General features: G+C 37.4%; 2 protein-coding genes across 3 annotated transcripts; one reads left to right on the forward strand and one right to left on the reverse strand.

Annotated features, from left to right (window-relative positions):
• Nucleotides 1–377: 377 nt before the first annotated feature.
• On the forward strand, nucleotides 378–11,479 carry slc2a12 (solute carrier family 2 member 12). Its single transcript, XM_032585658.1, has 6 exons — nucleotides 378–508; nucleotides 1,192–1,314; nucleotides 5,832–7,127; nucleotides 7,990–8,112; nucleotides 9,997–10,129; nucleotides 10,225–11,479. Exons 2-6 carry the CDS (start codon nucleotides 1,221–1,223, stop codon nucleotides 10,316–10,318), a joined length of 1,740 nt encoding a protein of 579 aa, XP_032441549.1. The 5' UTR covers nucleotides 378–508; nucleotides 1,192–1,220; the 3' UTR covers nucleotides 10,319–11,479.
• Nucleotides 11,140–18,326, reverse strand: tbpl1 (TBP-like 1). 2 transcript variants are annotated; one of them, XM_032585660.1, is made up of 7 exons: nucleotides 18,233–18,326; nucleotides 15,606–15,821; nucleotides 15,033–15,115; nucleotides 14,290–14,353; nucleotides 13,563–13,666; nucleotides 13,146–13,240; nucleotides 11,140–12,186 (listed from the first exon to the last, which is right to left on the reverse strand). In XM_032585660.1, the coding sequence occupies exons 2-7, from the start codon at nucleotides 15,738–15,740 to the stop codon at nucleotides 12,104–12,106; spliced, it is 564 nt and encodes a 187-aa protein (XP_032441551.1). In that variant the 5' UTR covers nucleotides 15,741–15,821; nucleotides 18,233–18,326; the 3' UTR covers nucleotides 11,140–12,103. The 2 variants fall into 2 exon arrangements, with proteins under 2 accessions (XP_032441551.1, XP_032441550.1); XM_032585659.1 differs by having other exon boundaries at nucleotides 18,230–18,326.
• Nucleotides 18,327–19,245: the final 919 nt, after the last annotated feature.

A 19,245-nucleotide genomic window follows, 5' to 3' on the forward strand; every position in this document is an offset into this window, starting at 1 on the left:
TCATCTGAGTACCTTGGATTAACTGCAGGTGGCAAAATGTTTTTGTTTTCATTTCCTGTATGTGGGAAAAAGCAGTATTGATACAGGTGTATTCATATAATGGTTATATATATATAAATACATAAAAAAACATCTGTTACAATAGGTTGCACAACGAGATCAAGTTAATGTATCAATTTCTCTTTTGCTGAGAAGCTGACTGATCATTTATTTTCTTACAAAATTAATTTCCCATGAACGTTGTTAGCGCTTAGATACGCTCCGACCAATAGTATTCCACATTGGGAAATCTTGAGGCCAAATCGACTCTTCCTATTGGTTGACAAAGACGTAAAGGGGCGGGGTTAAGAAAATGCCTCACCATAACAAGAATGAACGCGTGCTCTGACACGAGCTCTACAGGAGTTTGCAGAACTCAGCCGGGTGAGGAGGACGGAAGAAAAAAACACCAATGGCCCGACCGACGCGAGTTTAAACCCACCGCAGTTTTGACAGCTGGGACTTTTAGGTAGGACACTGTCACGCTGAATTGCTGTCACACACTGAAACACTTCTTTCTTCCACTTTTTAAGTTTAACTTAGACATACTGTCCTGGAGCCAAATCTTACATGTGCCTATTTTTTTTTTTACATTTGAGAGTTAGTTAATAGGTTTGCATTATAAGAAGGAGGGTCAGCCTCAGTTACAAAAACTTAACTCTGGTTTATTGGCGGTTAGATTAGGTTAGGTAGAGGGTCCAAAAACTTACGCCTGCACTGGTCGTTGAAATAATTAACCTCAGCCTTTTTTTAATCAGAAATAGTTAGATAGTAAAGCCGTTTATAAACGGCTGTACCTACATACTGTACATGTACATATATTTACATACATATTTACTATCAAAAAAAGGGTGATGTATGACTTACACTAGAAAGCAGACGGTAATAGTTTATTGTTCTTTTGTATCGATCAGCATGCTTACGCTGTATTGACAGAATTCACGTGAGGAACTAGCATCAACTGTGATATCTGTTTACTTGTCTTGATCAGATTTCTGTTCAATTGTTGCAGAATTTACGTCACATTTGTGTATTAATGTTTTTTTCACACTTCTCTTAACAAGACACTATTACGGTCTGATGTCGCCCAATTTAAAGGTCTGTTCTTTTGCTTGTTTTTTTGGCAAAATTAATGTTGATTATGTAATTTAGGCCTAGACATCTTTATCTCTTCGTTGATAATGGACCCCAACAATGAGACCAAGAAGACCCCCACTCACCTACCAGTGGATCATGCTTCTGAAACCCAGAGGCTGACCCCACCCAAAGGACCAGGTAAACACACGCACACATTAATCAGGTATTAAGCATTTAAAATAATATATTTTTTATTGTCCAATAAATGAATGAATTATAATTTAGCTGATATCTCAAAATATCTTGAAGGGATCAGATTTGGCACAAACATCCAGCTTTGCAGCAGTAATCTAACTAGGATCTAATGACAAAGAGGTGCTTTCTACTCATTCTTGTTCTATTACTTATACATGACATTATACAATTTAGCTCTATCAACAAAAATGGCAGATATAATCAGTGGAAAGGGATAAGAATGATTTTGCAAATTGATTGCTAAAGAACTTTACGCTGAAAAGTTGCTGGAAAGTTGCCCTCAGCTTTTGAGTGAGCACTGATTCATTTTTCCGATCTTTCATCGGGTTTTTCTTTCCAAATCCCTAACTGTGGTCATTTTGTATACTGTTATCTGTACAAACATTTTAAGGCATTAATATTCATTATTTATGGTATGCTACATATTTATGAGCCGTTGGTTGGAAAAAAAATAGTAGAAAGGAAACTGATGTGCAAATAAAGACTTTGGAGGAACTTAAAATAATTGTGAGAACTATTATCAAAATAGTTTGAAACTTATTGCATAACAGACTGTCTCAAAAGGTTTTATGGTGGAGAATTAATCCTGAATTATTGCAGTGGGTGCACCTGTTAGTGCAGTGGTGTACTACTGTTCTGCTGCCAATCATCTTAATCCACTAAGATTAAGATGATTAATGAGCCTTCATAAACACATTTGCGTAATATAAAACTGGTTAAAATGAGAATTAAAGTTTAAGTGTGCCAAAAGCAAAATAAAAAGGAGTTCAGATACACTGCCTTAAAATAGTATTAATTTCCCTTAATCTTTTTCACGCTACAATCAGAATGCTTTTTATAAAAAAAAATTTGTTGAATTTTATGTGACAGTCCAAACAGAAGGAGGAGCGTAAAGCCAAATCCATATTCCCTAGTCTGCCCTAGTGTCCAGTCAGCCACAAAGTTAGTGTGACATCTTGTCAACAAGTTACAAACTGCTTTCGTACTGGGAGAAGAAGAACCTGTCTAAAATGATGAAGTTACACAAAAATGTAACTTAATCTAAAAAAAGAAAAAAAAAACATTTAAAATGTTTCTTCTTCTAGATTGTATTTATTTTATTCTGCACTCCCATCAGCTCTGACTAGCTTATCTGTGCCTGTTGGGGAAAAAAAAAAAAAAATCCACAGTATGACGCTGCCACCACCATGTTTCATTGTGGGGTTGGTATGTCCAGAGTGAAGTACAATGTTAGATTTCCACCACTCATTGTGTTTCGAAATAGATTAAAAAGTTTATTTGGTCTCATCTGACCAGAACTTCCTCTTTCCAGATATTTTCAACTCCAAAACAGGAGATCTTCTTGCCATTTTTCCACAGGCCAAATTTGAGGATGCAACTTTAAAAATGGTCTTTTTGACAGATTTTCTTATGGGATCTGTGAATCTTTGCAGATCACCATTGACCTCTTTGCCACTTAACTGATTAGTGTTGTTTTACTGAAGATATTTTACAGCCATGCTGTCCATGTTCAAAAGATGAACAGGGCTCTATGAAAAGCCCAAAGTTTGGGATGATGGTTTATAACCTAACCCAACTTTAAACCTTACAACAATTTTACTGCTAACCTACTTGGTATGTTCTTTAGTCTTCAATGTGTTGTTTGATCATGAATGTTCTGCAGTGAACTTCAGTGGCCTTATCAGCCATATTCCAAGATTAAATGAGTGACTAGGACTAATTAGAACACCTCTTACTGCAGTTGTTTAGATTCAGGTGATTTTTTTCTTTTTTGGTCTATCAGAGAAAAGACCAAAAAACACAGAACCCGTGAAGTGTTTTCTTCCACTTCAAAGTTACTTCATCTTATGTGTCTAAGTTTTAAATTTACTATAAAATATAAGATTGTGGTTAACCTGAGTTTGCAAAAAAATCAAGAGGTGTAAATACTTCACTCCTATCCAGTCTCTTTTCATGTAACGACCTTCTCCTCCACCCCAATCCCAATACCCTGCTCATCCACGTACATAGCAAACCAAACAGGTAATGCAGTAGATGTTCTCGTTTAAATTAACGTATAAATGGTGTGAGTTTGCAAATAGTGATGACTGAATGAAAGACAAAGTATTAGCTGCATGTGCAAATTGTCTGTGGTGAGTTCCTCCAAAAATGCTGATTTATGTTGATGCCAGAAGTCGTTTGACTTTTTTTCTCACTTTGGCCTTTGGTGGAGCAGTACAAACATTTTATACCTAAGATTTTTAAATATTAACTAATCGGACTTATATGAATCAACAAAACCTCAACATTAGATGTATTTTTAGACTTTTTTATTAACTGTTACATCTTACTTAAGACGTAATTTGATATAAAGGCTGCTCAAGTACTGACTAACTGTCTAAACATATCATTAGATTTCATTGGTACAAGATTATGTAGTCAGACCTACAATATAGGATCATGTGCATATATACAGTTAAATTTCAATAATAATAAAAAAAAACATTAAACACTGCAAAGTCTATTTTAAAACATAAAGCTTCTGAAACATATAGCTACTTTAGTAAAGTATGTGAGAATAGCGCAAAGTACTTTTAGTCACAGTATATACTACTTAGTATGTAGAAAATAACAACAATGGATCTTGTGTACAAGCCAGAAGTCTCACTTTAATGCAAAGTGTAAGTGTGTTTCTGTGTCTTATACATTTAGTTTTTTATTCAGTGAAGTAACTCAATTTCTGGCTATTTGAGTAGCCACAAATCAAATAATAGTAACATTACTAAAGGGATGCACCAATATGAAAATTTCTTGATTAAACATACTCAAATTAAAGTTAGGTTTTTCCAAACAAATTTCAGTGTTACTGTGCCTTAAAATATGAATTAACGTTGCAGATTTTAGGCACCTTAAGGGTGAAATAATACTGCAGATCACTGGAAGCTGGAAGCTTTATCGTCTTTGCAGCTTCCACATCTTTCTAGTCTCACGACAATGATCCCACTTGTGTATTAGGTACACACACACAGCTGCTCAGAAGATTGCGTTATCATTTCTCCTGTGAACCTCCGACCTGTATTTCCACAAAGTCAGCAGAGTTAAGGCGATATGGTTTGTGGAGATCTAAAGCAAAGAAAGCTTCTTTGTTTAAAGAAAGACCTGAACAGCAAAATGTGGTTTCATCACAGTCACATTGCAACAAATCATCTCCGTATGATATCCTGAAAAGCAAATGAGTTCGATTCACATCCATTTCTGTTCAAATAAAGTTCAATGAATGCTTTCTGTTTCTGTTCTGATTACACATAGACCAGTTCAATCAGGTAATATCGGATACAGTCAGACTTTATGAGTAAGAAACTGTTGACTGATTAAAACGGTCTCAGAGGAGTTCAAAATTGAGTACCTTAATATGATGATGTCAGATTGTGTTTTCCTCTGACAGTTAACTCCCAGTAAATGCCATAATTGTTATAGATTTTTGTGAATTGTGAAAGGATTTATATTGATTGAGTTCTTTTATAGTTTTCAATGTTTTTTAATTTTTTTTATTGGGTTTTAATGTGATACACCAATGTAAAATAACAGCTACATCTGTAGTGAAGGAAGAAACATTTTGGCAAGAAGATGGCGTTTGTTGAAAGCTTGATTTGCATTTTGACAAACATGTGGAGGAGGCAGTCTGGGTGGATGAGTAAAGTTGTTGCCTGTGTGGCAACAACTCCACATATCTAGCACAATATGATTACAGTGAAACAGTGGTGACTGCATCATGCCGTGGGGATTTCTTTTCTTTAGCACGACAGGAGGAGCTGGTCATAGTAGAAGAAGATAGATGGAGCTCTGGACTGCTTGGGTTAAAAAAAAAAAAAAAAACTTTTAAAAGCTGCAAATGGCATGACGCTGTAGTGGAGGTTCACCTTCCAGCAGAAAAATTACCCTAAACATTCAACCAGAGCTAGAAAGCTATGAATGACATCGAAGCAGACTTATGTGTTTAAATGGCTTAGTCAAAGTTCAGACCTAAATCCAATTTTTAAACTGTGGAAAAACTTGAAAAATTTTTTTTTTCAAACACTCTTCATCTATCTGACCATAGCAGTCACGTTGTTATTTAGTTCCAATACTGTTCAGACCATGTTTGTAGAATTAGTTTAGACAAATGTGTGAGAAATTTCTAAATGACTCAAAACATGTCAAGTTTTTCAAAGCTAAACTACCAAATAACAGGGACAGCTGTTTCTTTATTATCATGGTTTTCCAACATGAAATTGTAATCTTTATAATCAAAACTGCACTTTGATAAGTAGAAGTTTCTTTGTTCCCATTCAAGCAGCAGTTCTTGTGAGATCAGCACATGGAAAATATTGCAACTTAGGTCCTCAAAATACTGGGACCAGGAATAAGAGACCAGTATTTTCGTAAACCCTGCTGTCCGATCTCTCTAACAATTCCTCTTTTTTCCCCGTTTCTTCCTTCAGGCTGCAGCTGGCTGGTGGTGCTCGCTGCTGTGTCCGCCTCACTGAGCGGCTTAATGCTGGGCTATGAAATGGGCCTGACCTCTGGGGTCCTGCTGCAGCTGCGGAGCGTATTCGCTCTCTCCTGCAGAGAACAAGAACTTCTGGTAAGCTCCCAGCTGCTCGGAGCTCTCCTCATCTGCCTGGTGGGGGGCCCCATTCTGGATCGCTACGGCCGCCGCTGCTCTCTGCTCCTGAGTGCCGCCCTGGTGGTTGGAGGAACCATTGTGCTCGTTGCTTTGACTTCTCTTGCAGCTCTCACACTGGGCCGTCTGGTAGTCGGAATGGGGACGTCTTTGTCAGGAACCGCAGCGTGTCTGTACATTGCAGAGATCTCACCGAGGGAGCGGAGGGGTCTGCTGGTCACCCTGTACGAGCTGATGCTGGTTGTAGGGGTGATGCTGGGCTTCAGCTGTAGCTACGCCTTCACTACTACACCGCACGGCTGGGCGTACACATTTGGACTTGTGATTCCTCCTGCACTGCTCCAGATGGGTGCACTACTCTTCCTCCCTCCTAGTCCTCGCTTCCTTGTGACTCAGGGCAAAGTGGAGCAGGCGAGAGTGGTGCTGGCGAGGATGAGAGGTGGAGCTAAGAAACATGTGGCAGACGAGCTGAGGGAGATCCAGGTTGGACTGAAGGAAGAATCCGAATACAGTTTCTGGGAGCTGTTCAGTTCTAAGGCAAACCTACGGTCGCGGTTGGTTACGGGCATGGCCTTAGTGTTCCTCCAGCAGGCCACCGGGCAGCCCAACATCCTTTCCTACGCCTCGCCTCTCCTCCGTAGTGTCGGCTTCGACAGCGACGCTGCTGCTACCTTGGCCTCCACGGGGTTTGGAGTGGTCAAGGTAGTCGGCACAATCCCCGCCGTGCTGCTGGTCGACCGCGTGGGAACCAAGCTCTTCTTGTGTGTGGGTGCGGTCGCAATGGGAACGTCTCTGGCTACACTTGGTACTCTGACTCTGCAAAGCCACACTCACCTAACAAGCCTGTGTAAAAGTCAGACTTTAGTAAACCATACAAATTTACCTTGGGATTTAAACGGAACCTCAGTAGAACTGGAAAGCAGTGAGATATTTTCCACTCAGCTCCCCAGCCACTGGAGCGCTGAGGAAGCACAAAGGACTGACACCGAGACTGACAGGTCTTGGGGCTTGGATCCCGAAAAAACTCATGTAGAACTGTCTTCTTCATTAAAGTGGGCATCTTTGATAAGCCTGCTGGTCTATGTGGCTGCCTTCTCGATTAGCCTCGGACCCAGTAAGTATCTGTTCATTGTTTTTTTTTTTCCATTATCCTCTACAAAGCATGAAAACAAAGTCACTGAAATATTAAGTTAATCTTTGTTGATACTTACAGATTTATTCAGTATCACCATCCATAAACCAAGGCTTTCAAATGTAATTATGCATTTTTAGATTTTTATTGCAATTTGTCATGTGGCAACCTCTATCTTTAATGTACTATTATGTATTTTATCTCATAGACAGACACAAAGTAGTACATGTTCAATATTTGCTCAAGCAAAAATCTGAAAAGTGTGCATTTGCCTCCATCCCCATCAAATGAATACTTTGTAGAATTACCAAAGGTCTTTATGGCATAACTCTAACATGTTTGTCATTGGGTACGTGTTTAGTGCGATGCGAACATAACGTTTTACAATCCCACAGAATGACACTGGCACCACCATAGTTTTAGCTTTACATCTCATATATTTTGCATTAAACTAGAAAGTTCAGAAACATCAGTACAATTAAAGACTGCGGTTGTAGCGTGACAAAATACAGAAAGGTCCAATGGGGTGTGAATACTTTTACACACACTGTGCTTTATTATTTATTTTATTACTGGCTGATAAATGCTGAACAGGTTGAGTTTTCCCTTGGTTTTCTCGTCCCAATAAATGATCTTTATGTGTTTAAAGACAACTGTAAATTAGCGCATTGCACAACAGAGAGCAAAGTACAAGAGTTACAGTTGAACAGTAATTAGGATTAGGTAAATTAGGTAATACATAGCAACAGAGCTCCCCTGATAATGCAACATGAACCCTGACTATGACGTTTCCACCAATTATCCTTTTTTTAAAAAATGTGTATTCCGTTTGTTCCCTTCTCAGTGGTCTATGTGGTTCTCAGTGAGATCTTTCCCATGGGAGTCAGAGGCAGGGCTGTGTCAGTCGTGTCGGCAGTGAACTGGGCCACAAACCTGTTCATTTCCATGACTTTTCTCACCATCACAGGTTTGTATGTTAGTGACTGTGGAGCTCTGTAATGCTTAGGTTGCGTAAATTTTATTAGTAACCATACAGCTAGACAAACAGATGACCACTGGTTATGCAAACAACTTGCCTGCACAGTAATCACTAGCAAACAATTGATTTACACACAACACAACTTTAATTTTGGACCTTTGCCTTAGGGAAGGGAAAAAATGTATTATTTCATGCAAGATCTGCGAAATCCCTGATTTCAAATCAGACTGCTCCATTCTAACCCTTATATTAGCTACCTCTAATAACCTTGTTAACCTTGTTCTATAAAACAAAAAATATACCAGGGACATTGATTTTTCAATTAAGGAAAAAGTTAGGACACTCTAGACTTAGGAGATAATGTTATCCCCCTTTGGTTGAAATAACTTTACTACAATCTTCTTTGTATCCATCTACCAGACTATGAGATCAGTCTGAGGAAAGTTTGCCCCACTTCTCACTTTCAGCTGTGAGATTTTGAGGTGCTTTTTGCAGCCCATTTTAAGGGTGTATTCACACCTGACACATTTGGTCCGCTTTAAACAAACCAGAGTTTGGGGAAACAAACTCTGGTTTGTTTCCCCAGTTGGCCTGAATCTTTTGTGCAGGTGTGAATACACTCAAGAGAACCCTGGTGCGGATCAAACAACTGGACCAAGACACACTTTCTGAAGTGGTCTCAGTTCGCTTAAAAATAATTTCTTGTTCAGTTTGCTTCTAGTGTTAATACAGACAGGCTTTGAGCCAAAGCAATTACAGCAAATATACTGTGGACGTCACAAATCACCTCTGCTGGCCATTATGGCAAAAATGAGCCCTTCGGTGTTGCTAATACTACTAAAATATGGTCCGATGTTTTCTACTGAATGAGCTTCTTGTCTCATTCAGCTTGCAGACGAATTTGCAGACGCCATTTAAAAATTAATATCTCATCGTCTGCATTTTATATCAGTAGAGGGGAAAGCAAACCTGTGGTGACATATTAAGGTTTTGGTGACTTCTTTTTGCATCTTAAGGGCATGTTGGCCATTGCTTTGAATGCCATTTCCATTCATTGGATTTGTTGAGTTCAAACTCTTTGAGGCGTTTTTAAATCATTTACTAGACTCATAAGCTCCTTCAATCTCACTAGTTGGGCTACAAACCGGGTGTAATGAAGACTGAAGCTGGTTCAGTTGTGGATAAACAATCACTCCAGGGTGTCGGGTTAGAACAGCTGATATATATGTTCAGGTGAGTTAGTGAAAGAAGAGAATGTCCAAGTCCAGAATTGAGCTTTACTTGGTTTTAATTAGCTCTGGAGGTTCAGCTATACATATAAGGGCACGGGTATGTGTGTGGCGTGGGTGTGTGTGTGTGTGTATGGTTTCATTCAATGGACGCACACAATAGAAAGAGGTTATAAACGAAGTCAGCCTTGAGAACCGCAACACTCTACTCAGATCCATAAACAAGCTGTAACAAATATGAACATGAAGCCACCCAGTGGCTGAAATAAAATACTGCACCTAAAATACTTTGACGAAGAAAACCTAAACTAGAGTGCTGAAAACAAATAATTAACAGTCTTTTGTACACCGGGCAAACCTCCTTCAGCATGTCTGGTATCGATGTTCTAAGGATTACACCAGTATGATACACCTGCAGTTGATTTAAGCCATTTTAAGTGGGAATAAACATGCAGATGTTCTAATTTATTCCTCACAATAAATTACATTTTTATGTAATTTCTGATCTGGCCTTTCTGCAATGTGGCTTACTTTATGATTACCTGATTGACAACACTCGTAATTTTATAGATTATACCATATATAATTGTCTTATTATATTCTAAGTGAATAAAGTGCATGTCTTATATCTTTTTTTCTCCAGAAAAGATCGGCGTTCCCAATGTAATGTTTCTATACTCCGGTATGAGTTTTGTCCTGCTGGTGTTCGTCATCCTTTGCGTTCCTCAGACCAAAGGCCGGACACTGGAGGAGATATCCAAAGAGTTGGCAAGCAAGTATGTGACAAACATGCTCATGTCCTCTAAAAGGTTTATTTGTAAGCTAAAAGTAAAACCCTTGTATTCTGTTTCTGTTTTCTCTGAATTACCAGGAAAAACTTTGAGGTAAACCTTTTCAGACAGGCACAGCCTCAGGAGACCCTGATCAGGAGGAGCCCGTCTACAGAGTGTGCTGCAAAAATCTAACATCTCACCCCTCTGCCCCCAACTGTAACCCGAGACATGATCAAAAAACAAAACAATGCCTTGAAAATACAGAGCAGATCTTAGTCCCATCTGTTTATTTCTGCAGTGTTAGCCAGCCCACGTACTGAAATGCAGTTATTTGACTTTTGTCATGATCAGATCAGAAATGGAAAGATACCAAAAAGTGGGGAAAATGCAAATTTTTCACTTCAACTTTTTTTTATTTTTCATTTATATTTTTTTGCCAAAATGTGAGGAAAAAACAGAATAGTTATACTTCACTTCTATTTAGACAAATGTGCCCATTTGTGTTTAAAATGTGTGCTGCTTGTAGTATTACTCTGTATTTACTGGTTTGGAGCTTCAAACCACTCCTGCCAGTTTTAACAGTAGAGCAATACATTCTTCTTTTATTATGGTACCACAAATTTGATTTTTTTTTGGCTGTGAAGTAATGCTAGGTTAACATCTACAACTACTAGTATTAGGAGTCTGGTGGGTAACTCTTTTGTGTAGAACCTTTTTAGAACAATTTTTAGTAGAACATTTAATAAGAACACTAATATTTCTAAAGTCAAATTAAACAATTCTCCTGCTCTTACTGGGAACTCTTTGTAGAATAGGTTTTGGAGAACAAAAAACTGTAGCTCTCCACATTTAGTTAGCATACACAATCACAGAATACACTAAACTATCCAATTTGAAACCAGTTATCAAAGGAAAAAAACAGCAGTTGTTTAATAGCCTTTTTATTTTTATACAGAATACAAAAGTTTAAGTGTCACAATTTTTTACTCGCCACTTGTTCAGAAAGTACTCAATCACACATAAAAGCAAGTTTTATTTCAACATCTTAGTAGGAGATGCATACATACAATATAAATGATGCCTCAGTGATGCAAAACGTAAAGCATTCAGATGTTATACAACCAGGAAAATACTGCTTTCTATCTGGGTTTTTTTTTAAAATGCTGCTTCAGTGCTGCCTTTACGTATTTCACTGTAAAAACTTGTGAATGGAGTAAATCTTCTCGACAAGTGCTACTACTGCTGCCAAACATTTGTCCACAGCGTGGCTGCTGACGTTATCAGTTATGTACTGTTTCATTTCAACTGACGCCTTTATTCCTGAATAATAAAATGATGGCTATGAATTTTAATGAACCAAGAAAAACCGAATCAATTTCTGAGCACTCGAGCATTGTGAAAACCTGCAGTAAAATTCACATTTAAAAACATGTAAGAGATAGTTTACGCTAGTACACTATCCAACATATGAGAATAAATATATACAAGTTTAGCAGGAGAGTGAAATTGTGAGGAAAGGACACAAAGTAATGCCTGTTCATTTTTGAACAAAGGGCAGAGAACCAAACAACATTATAAGAAAAATTAACTTGAAAAAGGATGCATTTTGTTTACATTCCTAATTGTTTGAATCTATTAGCTTAAAAAAATGTTACAGCATGGGGTGGACATCTCATCTCTGTCTACAAATGGACGGAGATTCTTAGCAAGAAAACACAAAAGGAGGACTTGCTGTATATGGGGCTGAAAACGACAACTTTGCAATGATCAACACCGTTGAGCGTTTTTCTGTGCCCATGGAAAAAAGACACCCAAAGCAACGATCTTCATCCAACTCCAATAAATAGGATTCTAACATCCAAGTCCAATCAGTCGGGTGGTTTCGACATTTCTTGCTGTTGCAACATCTATCCAAGGATAAAGTGCTTCCTGATGATTCTCCTGCTCTCCCATGGATCCCCTCTGTTCTCCTTTGCTTTATTTGCAGCGGGGTTTCTGACACTCATACAGTAGTGGGTAGATGTACTCCACTGCTGAGGCCACGCTCTGCACATTTGGTCCTAAATATGAGGGAAGTCAGGAATGTGTGACAGCACTGAAGCATGTTCAGAGAGTAATAATTATACAAACATGAAAGACAAAAGTTTAGAGTTTATTTTGATAATTATGGATTGAAGCTGATGAGGAAAAACAATTGCTCCTCAGAAAATGTCAATATTACATAAAAAATTATGTTTTAATATAGAAATATAAGCCAAGTGATCTAATCTTCCTCTTAATAAGCGATAGATCGTTTAGGTCAGAACGGAGATATGCTCAATTAAATATCCCTTCTGACTGAGGGATTTGACGTTTCATTATTATTAGTTATAGGTAAGGCCATGTGAGCAGCTGCCAAGCCCTGGCAGAATTGAAATCAGCATTTCTAAAGAGCTTATTTGACGGCCCACTGTACTGTGGACACAGTGGACCAAAAGGAACCGGCTGACGCGACACCCTCAATCATCACTGGACCTTAAGCTACCGCTCTACTCTTCCTCCAGACTCTGAAAATTTAATTTTCCTAATAAAATGCGGAATTGACTTTAATCTGAAAAGAGGACTTTGACAGCACATGCAGCACTCTGAACAGTCAGCTTGTTAGGCAAGGACATTGTACAGTTTGACCCTCCATATAGAAATTTAAATTAAAGAATGAAATATATCACTGAGTGTAATGAATCCATAAATAACTGTGACTTTCCTGTGTAATTCCTCAAATAAATCAAGTTTTCAATAATATTCTAATTTATTGAGATACCTGAAATTACTGTCAGTGCGGAGGACTCAATATAGCAACTTGTATATCAATACAGTATATTAAATATATTAAAAATGTATTCAGAAACGTCTGTTAACAGGCTGTAAAAGTGTCACACAACAACACAACCTCAATTCCTTAAGCTTGTATGCCCTCTAGCTGTAGATAAAGGAGAGCAAAGAAGGTAGATGTGTGTGTGGTCAAGTGAGAGTAACATACCTGTCACTGTGAGGCTGCCAGTAGAAAACACTTGGACAGTAGCCTTCAGATTTTTGATTCGATAAGTAGCAGCAGGATGGAGTTCAGGTTCATAACTGGCAAACAGAAATAAACTTTTATCACACATTAGAAATTGGAAGCGTTGACGTACTTTGTAGTTCAAAATGCAGCCACTAGAGGGCATCATTTGCCAACAGGCATTTTTTAAAAATCCAAACAAACGAATTTATTATCAAAAAGGATCAAATCATTATTCATTTTGCTTAGAGGCAGCATTTTAATCTGGTAGACTAAATCTGGGAGATTTTAGACTGAACTGTAGAGTCTAACTCTGCAGACAATATTTAATTTGTATGGTCTACCTACATAACGATTGTGGCCTCATAACAGTGGATGTGGAGCACATTAGTGTGTTACCTGGCAATGGGTCGGTTGTTCTTTGTGAAGTCTACAAGATGCACTGCAAACGGCATGGAGCACACAGCGAGCACGTTCACAACTCTGAACGCCGAAAACCTCACCTGCACCGACAAGCACATATGAATGCATTTACAGATGAAAATGAAATGTCAGGTACACAATTTTCATGTATAGTAATAAGTTAGGACAAATGCCAAACCAAATGTAACTATACAAAACTTGGCAATCAAAAGATCTGTAATAATAATGAAGGTGTGGACATTTTATGGACAAGTATTTGTGCTGTAGAGTAAAACTCATTCCCGGTCATATAAAGCTGAATCAACGGCTAGATAAGAACTTGTTTTCTGAGTTGTTGTTACATTCAGTATGACACATAACCTGTTTGACGCAAATGATGAGTAAAAAGACAATTCATCATGATATTCCTCAGTCAGATGATGCATGTGTTTATTCCGATTTCTGTTAAGTGCTTTGCTTCCTGAGAGAGGGCAAATGCACTCTCAAATTGACTAAAGGGCAAGTAATGGAAAATACAAACCACAAACTTGCATATGCTGTCTGATAACTGGCTCAGCATCAGCAGAATATTACATTTAAAAGCTTAATAAGACAGTTGGAAAGCAAAGCTATCATCCTCTCATTACTAATTAGCATGACTTCTATAAAAAGCTTCGCTTTGTGTGTGTAACAAAAGGCAGGTTCTGTGTGTGACGGTTCTCACCTTAAAGCCCAGTTTCTGCAGACAGCGAGCTAACCTCCGAGCGCCCAACTTTGCCTCTTCCTCACTGAATTAGAAAGCAGAGATTATGAGTTTTTAGGATGCATAAAACACAAAGCAGCATTTCTGTACAGCACTTTGAAAGAACTACAGGTACATTTTTATCAGCTTTCCAATGCTGACACAAGAAATTATTAAGATACTAACTAAGGATAAGGAAACACTTGACTTTGGGTGTAAAGCACAGTTACACCTGATAAAAATTAGGCATGGGCCAGTATGAAATTCTCACCATATTAAAACTCAACAAATATTACAGTATTTATACACTCACAAAAAAGTAACATGATTTAATTTATTTTATTTACAACAGAGAAGCAACACTTGATCATTTTTTGTGGGTAAAATAGTGGCAATTGTGGCTAACCTGTATGTTGATACTGGAAACAGACCAACAAATAGTTACAAAATTGATTCTTTGTGTATTTTCTTTTTGCTTTAGCAATAGTTCTGCACACTTTCTGAAGTTCTGTCAAACTCTGTGTCTACAACACAAGGTGTCACCTGAGGTGAGCACCTTATTTAAAGCCATGTCACAGCCAATGCTATGTAAAGACATTCTACAAAACAAACCAGTGCAATTAATTTTGCATAATACATAAATACACAAAATAATTCAATTCTGAACACAACAATCTATAACCTGTCTAAGATTTTTTTTATATATATATACCAAGACTGCTCACCTTGTTGCTCCAGTGCAGATTATCTTCCCTGAGGACCAAATTGAAGCGGTTATCATTGGTTTACGGAGTTTCATCAGCACTTTCTGAAAACAAAGATATGACAAAGATTCAATGATCCAGAATGGTGCATTTTCCAATCATTTCTAACTTGGAAGATACGTTTCCTCTAGGTCCTAATGCCTCGTTTCCACTGAGCAGAATGGCACGGGTTGGTGCGGTTTGATACGCTAAATTATGGTCCTGCATATTCAAGAGAGGGTGTTTGTTAAACCCAAACGCACAGCATTGTGTCATAAAAGTGAGACGACAAACTTGAGGAACAAGTATGTCTCATGCTTTTCACAAGCAGTAATGTAATTCAGTGGACTTCATTGTGTGACTCCAGTTGCTCCACTCTAAATGTACCGAACTATTGTTCTATAGACCTACAACTGAAGGTGCAACAGGAATGCAGTAGTATTGGTCAGTGATATGGATCACTTTTGCAATGACAACAGACAATGAAATAGCGTATTGAACTGCACCGACCCGTACTATACGGCTCAAAGGAAACAAGGCGTAAGTTTAACTTACCCCGACTTCAGGCTTATAGATGACATTGGTTCCTTCTAAAGCAATCTTGCGCAAGTTGAGGTGACACCTGGTCCTGAATGTTGCCACCACATTTGTAACAATGATGTCGAGTGCTTCATCGTTGTTGGAATCCATGGAGAACTGTGCAGAAGACCACTGTGGCTTTTTATTCACTCTTTCCTCACCATAACGTCAAGGAGTGTTGAGGAGAAGAGGCTAAAGAGAAAAGAAGAAGTTTTCTGAAAAGCTCTTGCACTTGAGCTGGAAAAAAAACACATCTTCCATATTGAACCTTTATTATTTGTCTTAATGAGAGCTATTAGAAAACTATTCTGCATTTAAAGCCAACATTTGTTGGAGCTTTTCTCATTCACAAGAGAGTAAAGGGAAAGAGGTGGACAAGTTGGTAGCATTAAAGTATGTCACTCTGAAACAAACTCAATAATTTTCTAATAAGTCAAACATAAAACATAACTACACACACAATTAAGTAGTATTTTGATTAATTTACTCTGCAGCATTTAGTCTTTACTCACTTTTATCATTGTATTTTGATAAACATTTTTTTTCCATTGAATTCCTAAAACAAAATGAATCATGAGATAAATTTGCGCTGTAAGAGTTTAACCAACAGAGAGGCATTATGAACTGCCACACATGACACACTTCTTTCCATTCATCAATAATACACCCATCTAACAGTCCAACCCCTTCATAGATGGATATCTATGTATCCATTACACAACCATCAATCAATAATACTCATCTATCTATCTGTAATATATTCCAGCATCCAAAATTATCATCCACCCATCAATCACTTATCCACTTACTTCTCTCACATCTACCCATTCATCTCTGATGCACATCCATTTGTAACACTTACCATCTATTCAGCACATATACAGTACAGACCAAAAGTTTGGACACACCTTTCTAATTCAATGGGTTTTCTTTATTTTCATGACTATTTATAAGGCAAGAAATCCCACTTATTAACCTGACAGGGCTCACCTATGAAGTGAAAACCATTTCAGGTGACTACCTCTTGAAGCTCATCAAGAAAATGCAGAGTGTGTGCAAAGCAGTAATCACAGCAAAAGGTTGCTACTTTGAAGAAACTAGAATATAAGGGGTATTTTCAGTTGTTTTACACTTTTTTGTTTAGTGCATATTTCCACATGTGTTATTCATAGTTTTGATGCCTTCAGTGTGAATCTACAATGTCAATAGTCATGAAAATAAAGGAAACTCATTGAATTAAAAGGTGTGTCCAAACCTTTGGTCTGTACTATACATCAAACAATTTTTTGTGAATAATCTACCAATCCATACATCCATCATCGCATGGACAAATCCACCTATCAATAATACTTATATTAATCTACCCATAACAAGCATTAATCAGGCATCCCTCTGTTCATTCACTCATCTACACATCCATTTACTCATTACACATCCATCCATAGAGTACAGTTTTGTTTTGTTACTGAGACTTGAGTACATGAAGCTTTATATATATATATATATATATATATATATATATATATATATATATACAGTACAGACCAAAAGTTTGGACACACCTTTTAATTCAATGAGTTTCCTTTATTTTCATGACTATTGACATTGTAGATTCACACTGAAGGCATCAAAACTATGAATAACACATGTGGAAATATGCACTAAACAAAAAAGTGTAAAACAACTGAAAATACCCCTTATATTCTAGTTTCTTCAAAGTAGCAACCTTTTGCTGTGATTACTACTTTGCACACACTCTGCATTTTCTTGATGAGCTTCAAGAGGTAGTCACCTGAAATGGTTTTCACTTCAAAGGTGTGCCCTGTTAGGTTAATAAGTGGGATTTCTTGCCTTATAAATAGTCATGAAAATAAAGAAAACCCATTGAATTAGAAAGGTGTGTCCAAACTTTTGGTCTGTACTGTATATATAAAAAAAAAAACAAGCACAGAAAGCTTTTTAGTTTTTAAAGTAAACCAAAACAAACATTTGCACCTAGAGGTCAAATATGACCTCAAAATAAATTGAAAAAAATGAGAATTTGCGTCTTGGAAAGTGTGAAATTTTAACTGCTACGACATTAAATGAACTAAACGTATTCATACTACCCTAAATACTCAGACACCGAAAATATATCAAGTTAATAACTACACAAATATGCAATTTTTTAATGTACTGGCAATGTACTGTCTAGTTTTTAAGCAAAACCAAGAAAATAATAACAAATCTACGGCTAAATAGCTAAGTCTGCTTTGTGTTATCAACAGTTTAGCCATGATACAAATCGGTTGCTAGGTATGAACAAAACACCGCGAATATTCGTCTAAATACATGCAAAAACTTGATACAATAGCTGGAATTTAACGAGCTAAAACGTAGAGTTGGTGAAATCTAACTGCTAGAGCTCGACCAGCTAATGTTGTTGTTAACAAAGCTACGACAAAGAAGAGTGCACAGGCTGCAATGAATGAAAAGTTGTTAGCAACGAAACACAGCTATCAGGCTAAGTGCTCAAAGAAGGCTAGCTTAACTATTTTAAGACAAATCTGCGTGTGAAGAACAAGACGTAGACTTATACATCAGATAGTTATTTTATCTACCTCCTTTGCCACCCTGCTGCAGATATACAGGCTCCAAAAAAGTCAATCGTAAAAAAGAAGAAAACAAATGTAGATAAACTAGGAAATTTCCGGTGTCGTTTGTGACGTCACTTCCCGAGATGAATTTACAAAATAAAAATAATCAAATGCTTTTTTAAAAAAAAATAAAAGCTAAAATCAATATTTTTATGACAACCAATAGGTCAATTTTCTTTATAACGTTCTGAAAATTGGCGTGTTTAATAAATAGAATCAATAAAATACAAATGTTCCGAAAAGTTAGAAGCTGCATAAAAAATATAATAAAAATATTTTGTGAGATGCATAAAAAATATACAATTTGAAAACTTTGCTGCGCTTTTCCATAAAAAAAAGTGTGAGATACATTACCAGTGCTTTTTTTTCTATCTGAATTGGATTTGTTTGCTTTGTAAACTACTCGAAATGAATGTGTCTTAATTAGGCGCAATAAAAAAGAACAATCTGGACAAATCACTAATGCAGAATTACAGGCCGATCTCCAACCTCCCATTCATCAGCAAAGTTATTGAAAAAGCTGTGTGTAAACAATTAACTAGCTTCCTAACTATAACCAACCTCTTTGACTCCTTCCAGTCTGGTTTTCGTGCTCACCACAGCACAGAGACCGCCCTCGTAAAAGTGTTCAATGACATCCATATAAATACGGACTGTGGCAGAACCACAGTGCTGGTACTGTTGGACCTCAGTGCAGCTTTTGACACTGTTGACCATGACATATTACTGAATCGACTGGAGAGTTGGGTCGGACTCTCCGGTCCAGTGCTTAACTGGTTTGAATCCTACATAAAGAACAGGGATTTCTTTGTTTCAATTGAAAACTTTTCATCAAAGAGGTCAAAGGTCACATGTGGGGTACCCCAAGGTTCAATCCTAGGACCCCTTTTATTCAATATTTATATGCTCCCACTAGCTCAGGTTATAACAGGAAATAATATTAGCTACCATAACTATGCAGATGACACACAGCTCTACAT

This window comes from Xiphophorus hellerii, chromosome 15 (assembly GCF_003331165.1).
Source record: "Xiphophorus hellerii strain 12219 chromosome 15, Xiphophorus_hellerii-4.1, whole genome shotgun sequence".
Classification (NCBI taxonomy): Eukaryota; Metazoa; Chordata; class Actinopteri; order Cyprinodontiformes; family Poeciliidae; genus Xiphophorus; species Xiphophorus hellerii.

What these genes read in the sequence shown, in the direction of transcription:
- tbpl1 (XM_032585660.1), bottom strand. Translation starts at nt 15,740, where the DNA reads ATGGATTCCAACAACGATGAAGCACTCGACATCATTGTTACAAATGTG. An exon ending in ATCTGCACTGGAGCAACAAG is followed by an intron (nt 14,354 to 15,032) that starts GTGAGCAGTCTT and finishes TTTCTAATTCAG; the next exon opens with TGAGGAAGAGGCAAAGTTGG. An exon ending in TGCAGAAACTGGGCTTTAAG is followed by an intron (nt 13,667 to 14,289) that starts GTGAGAACCGTC and finishes TTGTCGGTGCAG; the next exon opens with GTGAGGTTTTCGGCGTTCAG.
- slc2a12 (XM_032585658.1), top strand. Translation starts at nt 1,221, where the DNA reads ATGGACCCCAACAATGAGACCAAGAAGACCCCCACTCACCTACCAGTG. An exon ending in GACCCCACCCAAAGGACCAG is followed by an intron (nt 1,315 to 5,831) that starts GTAAACACACGC and finishes TTCTTCCTTCAG; the next exon opens with GCTGCAGCTGGCTGGTGGTG. An exon ending in TCCAAAGAGTTGGCAAGCAA is followed by an intron (nt 10,130 to 10,224) that starts GTATGTGACAAA and finishes CTGAATTACCAG; the next exon opens with GAAAAACTTTGAGGTAAACC.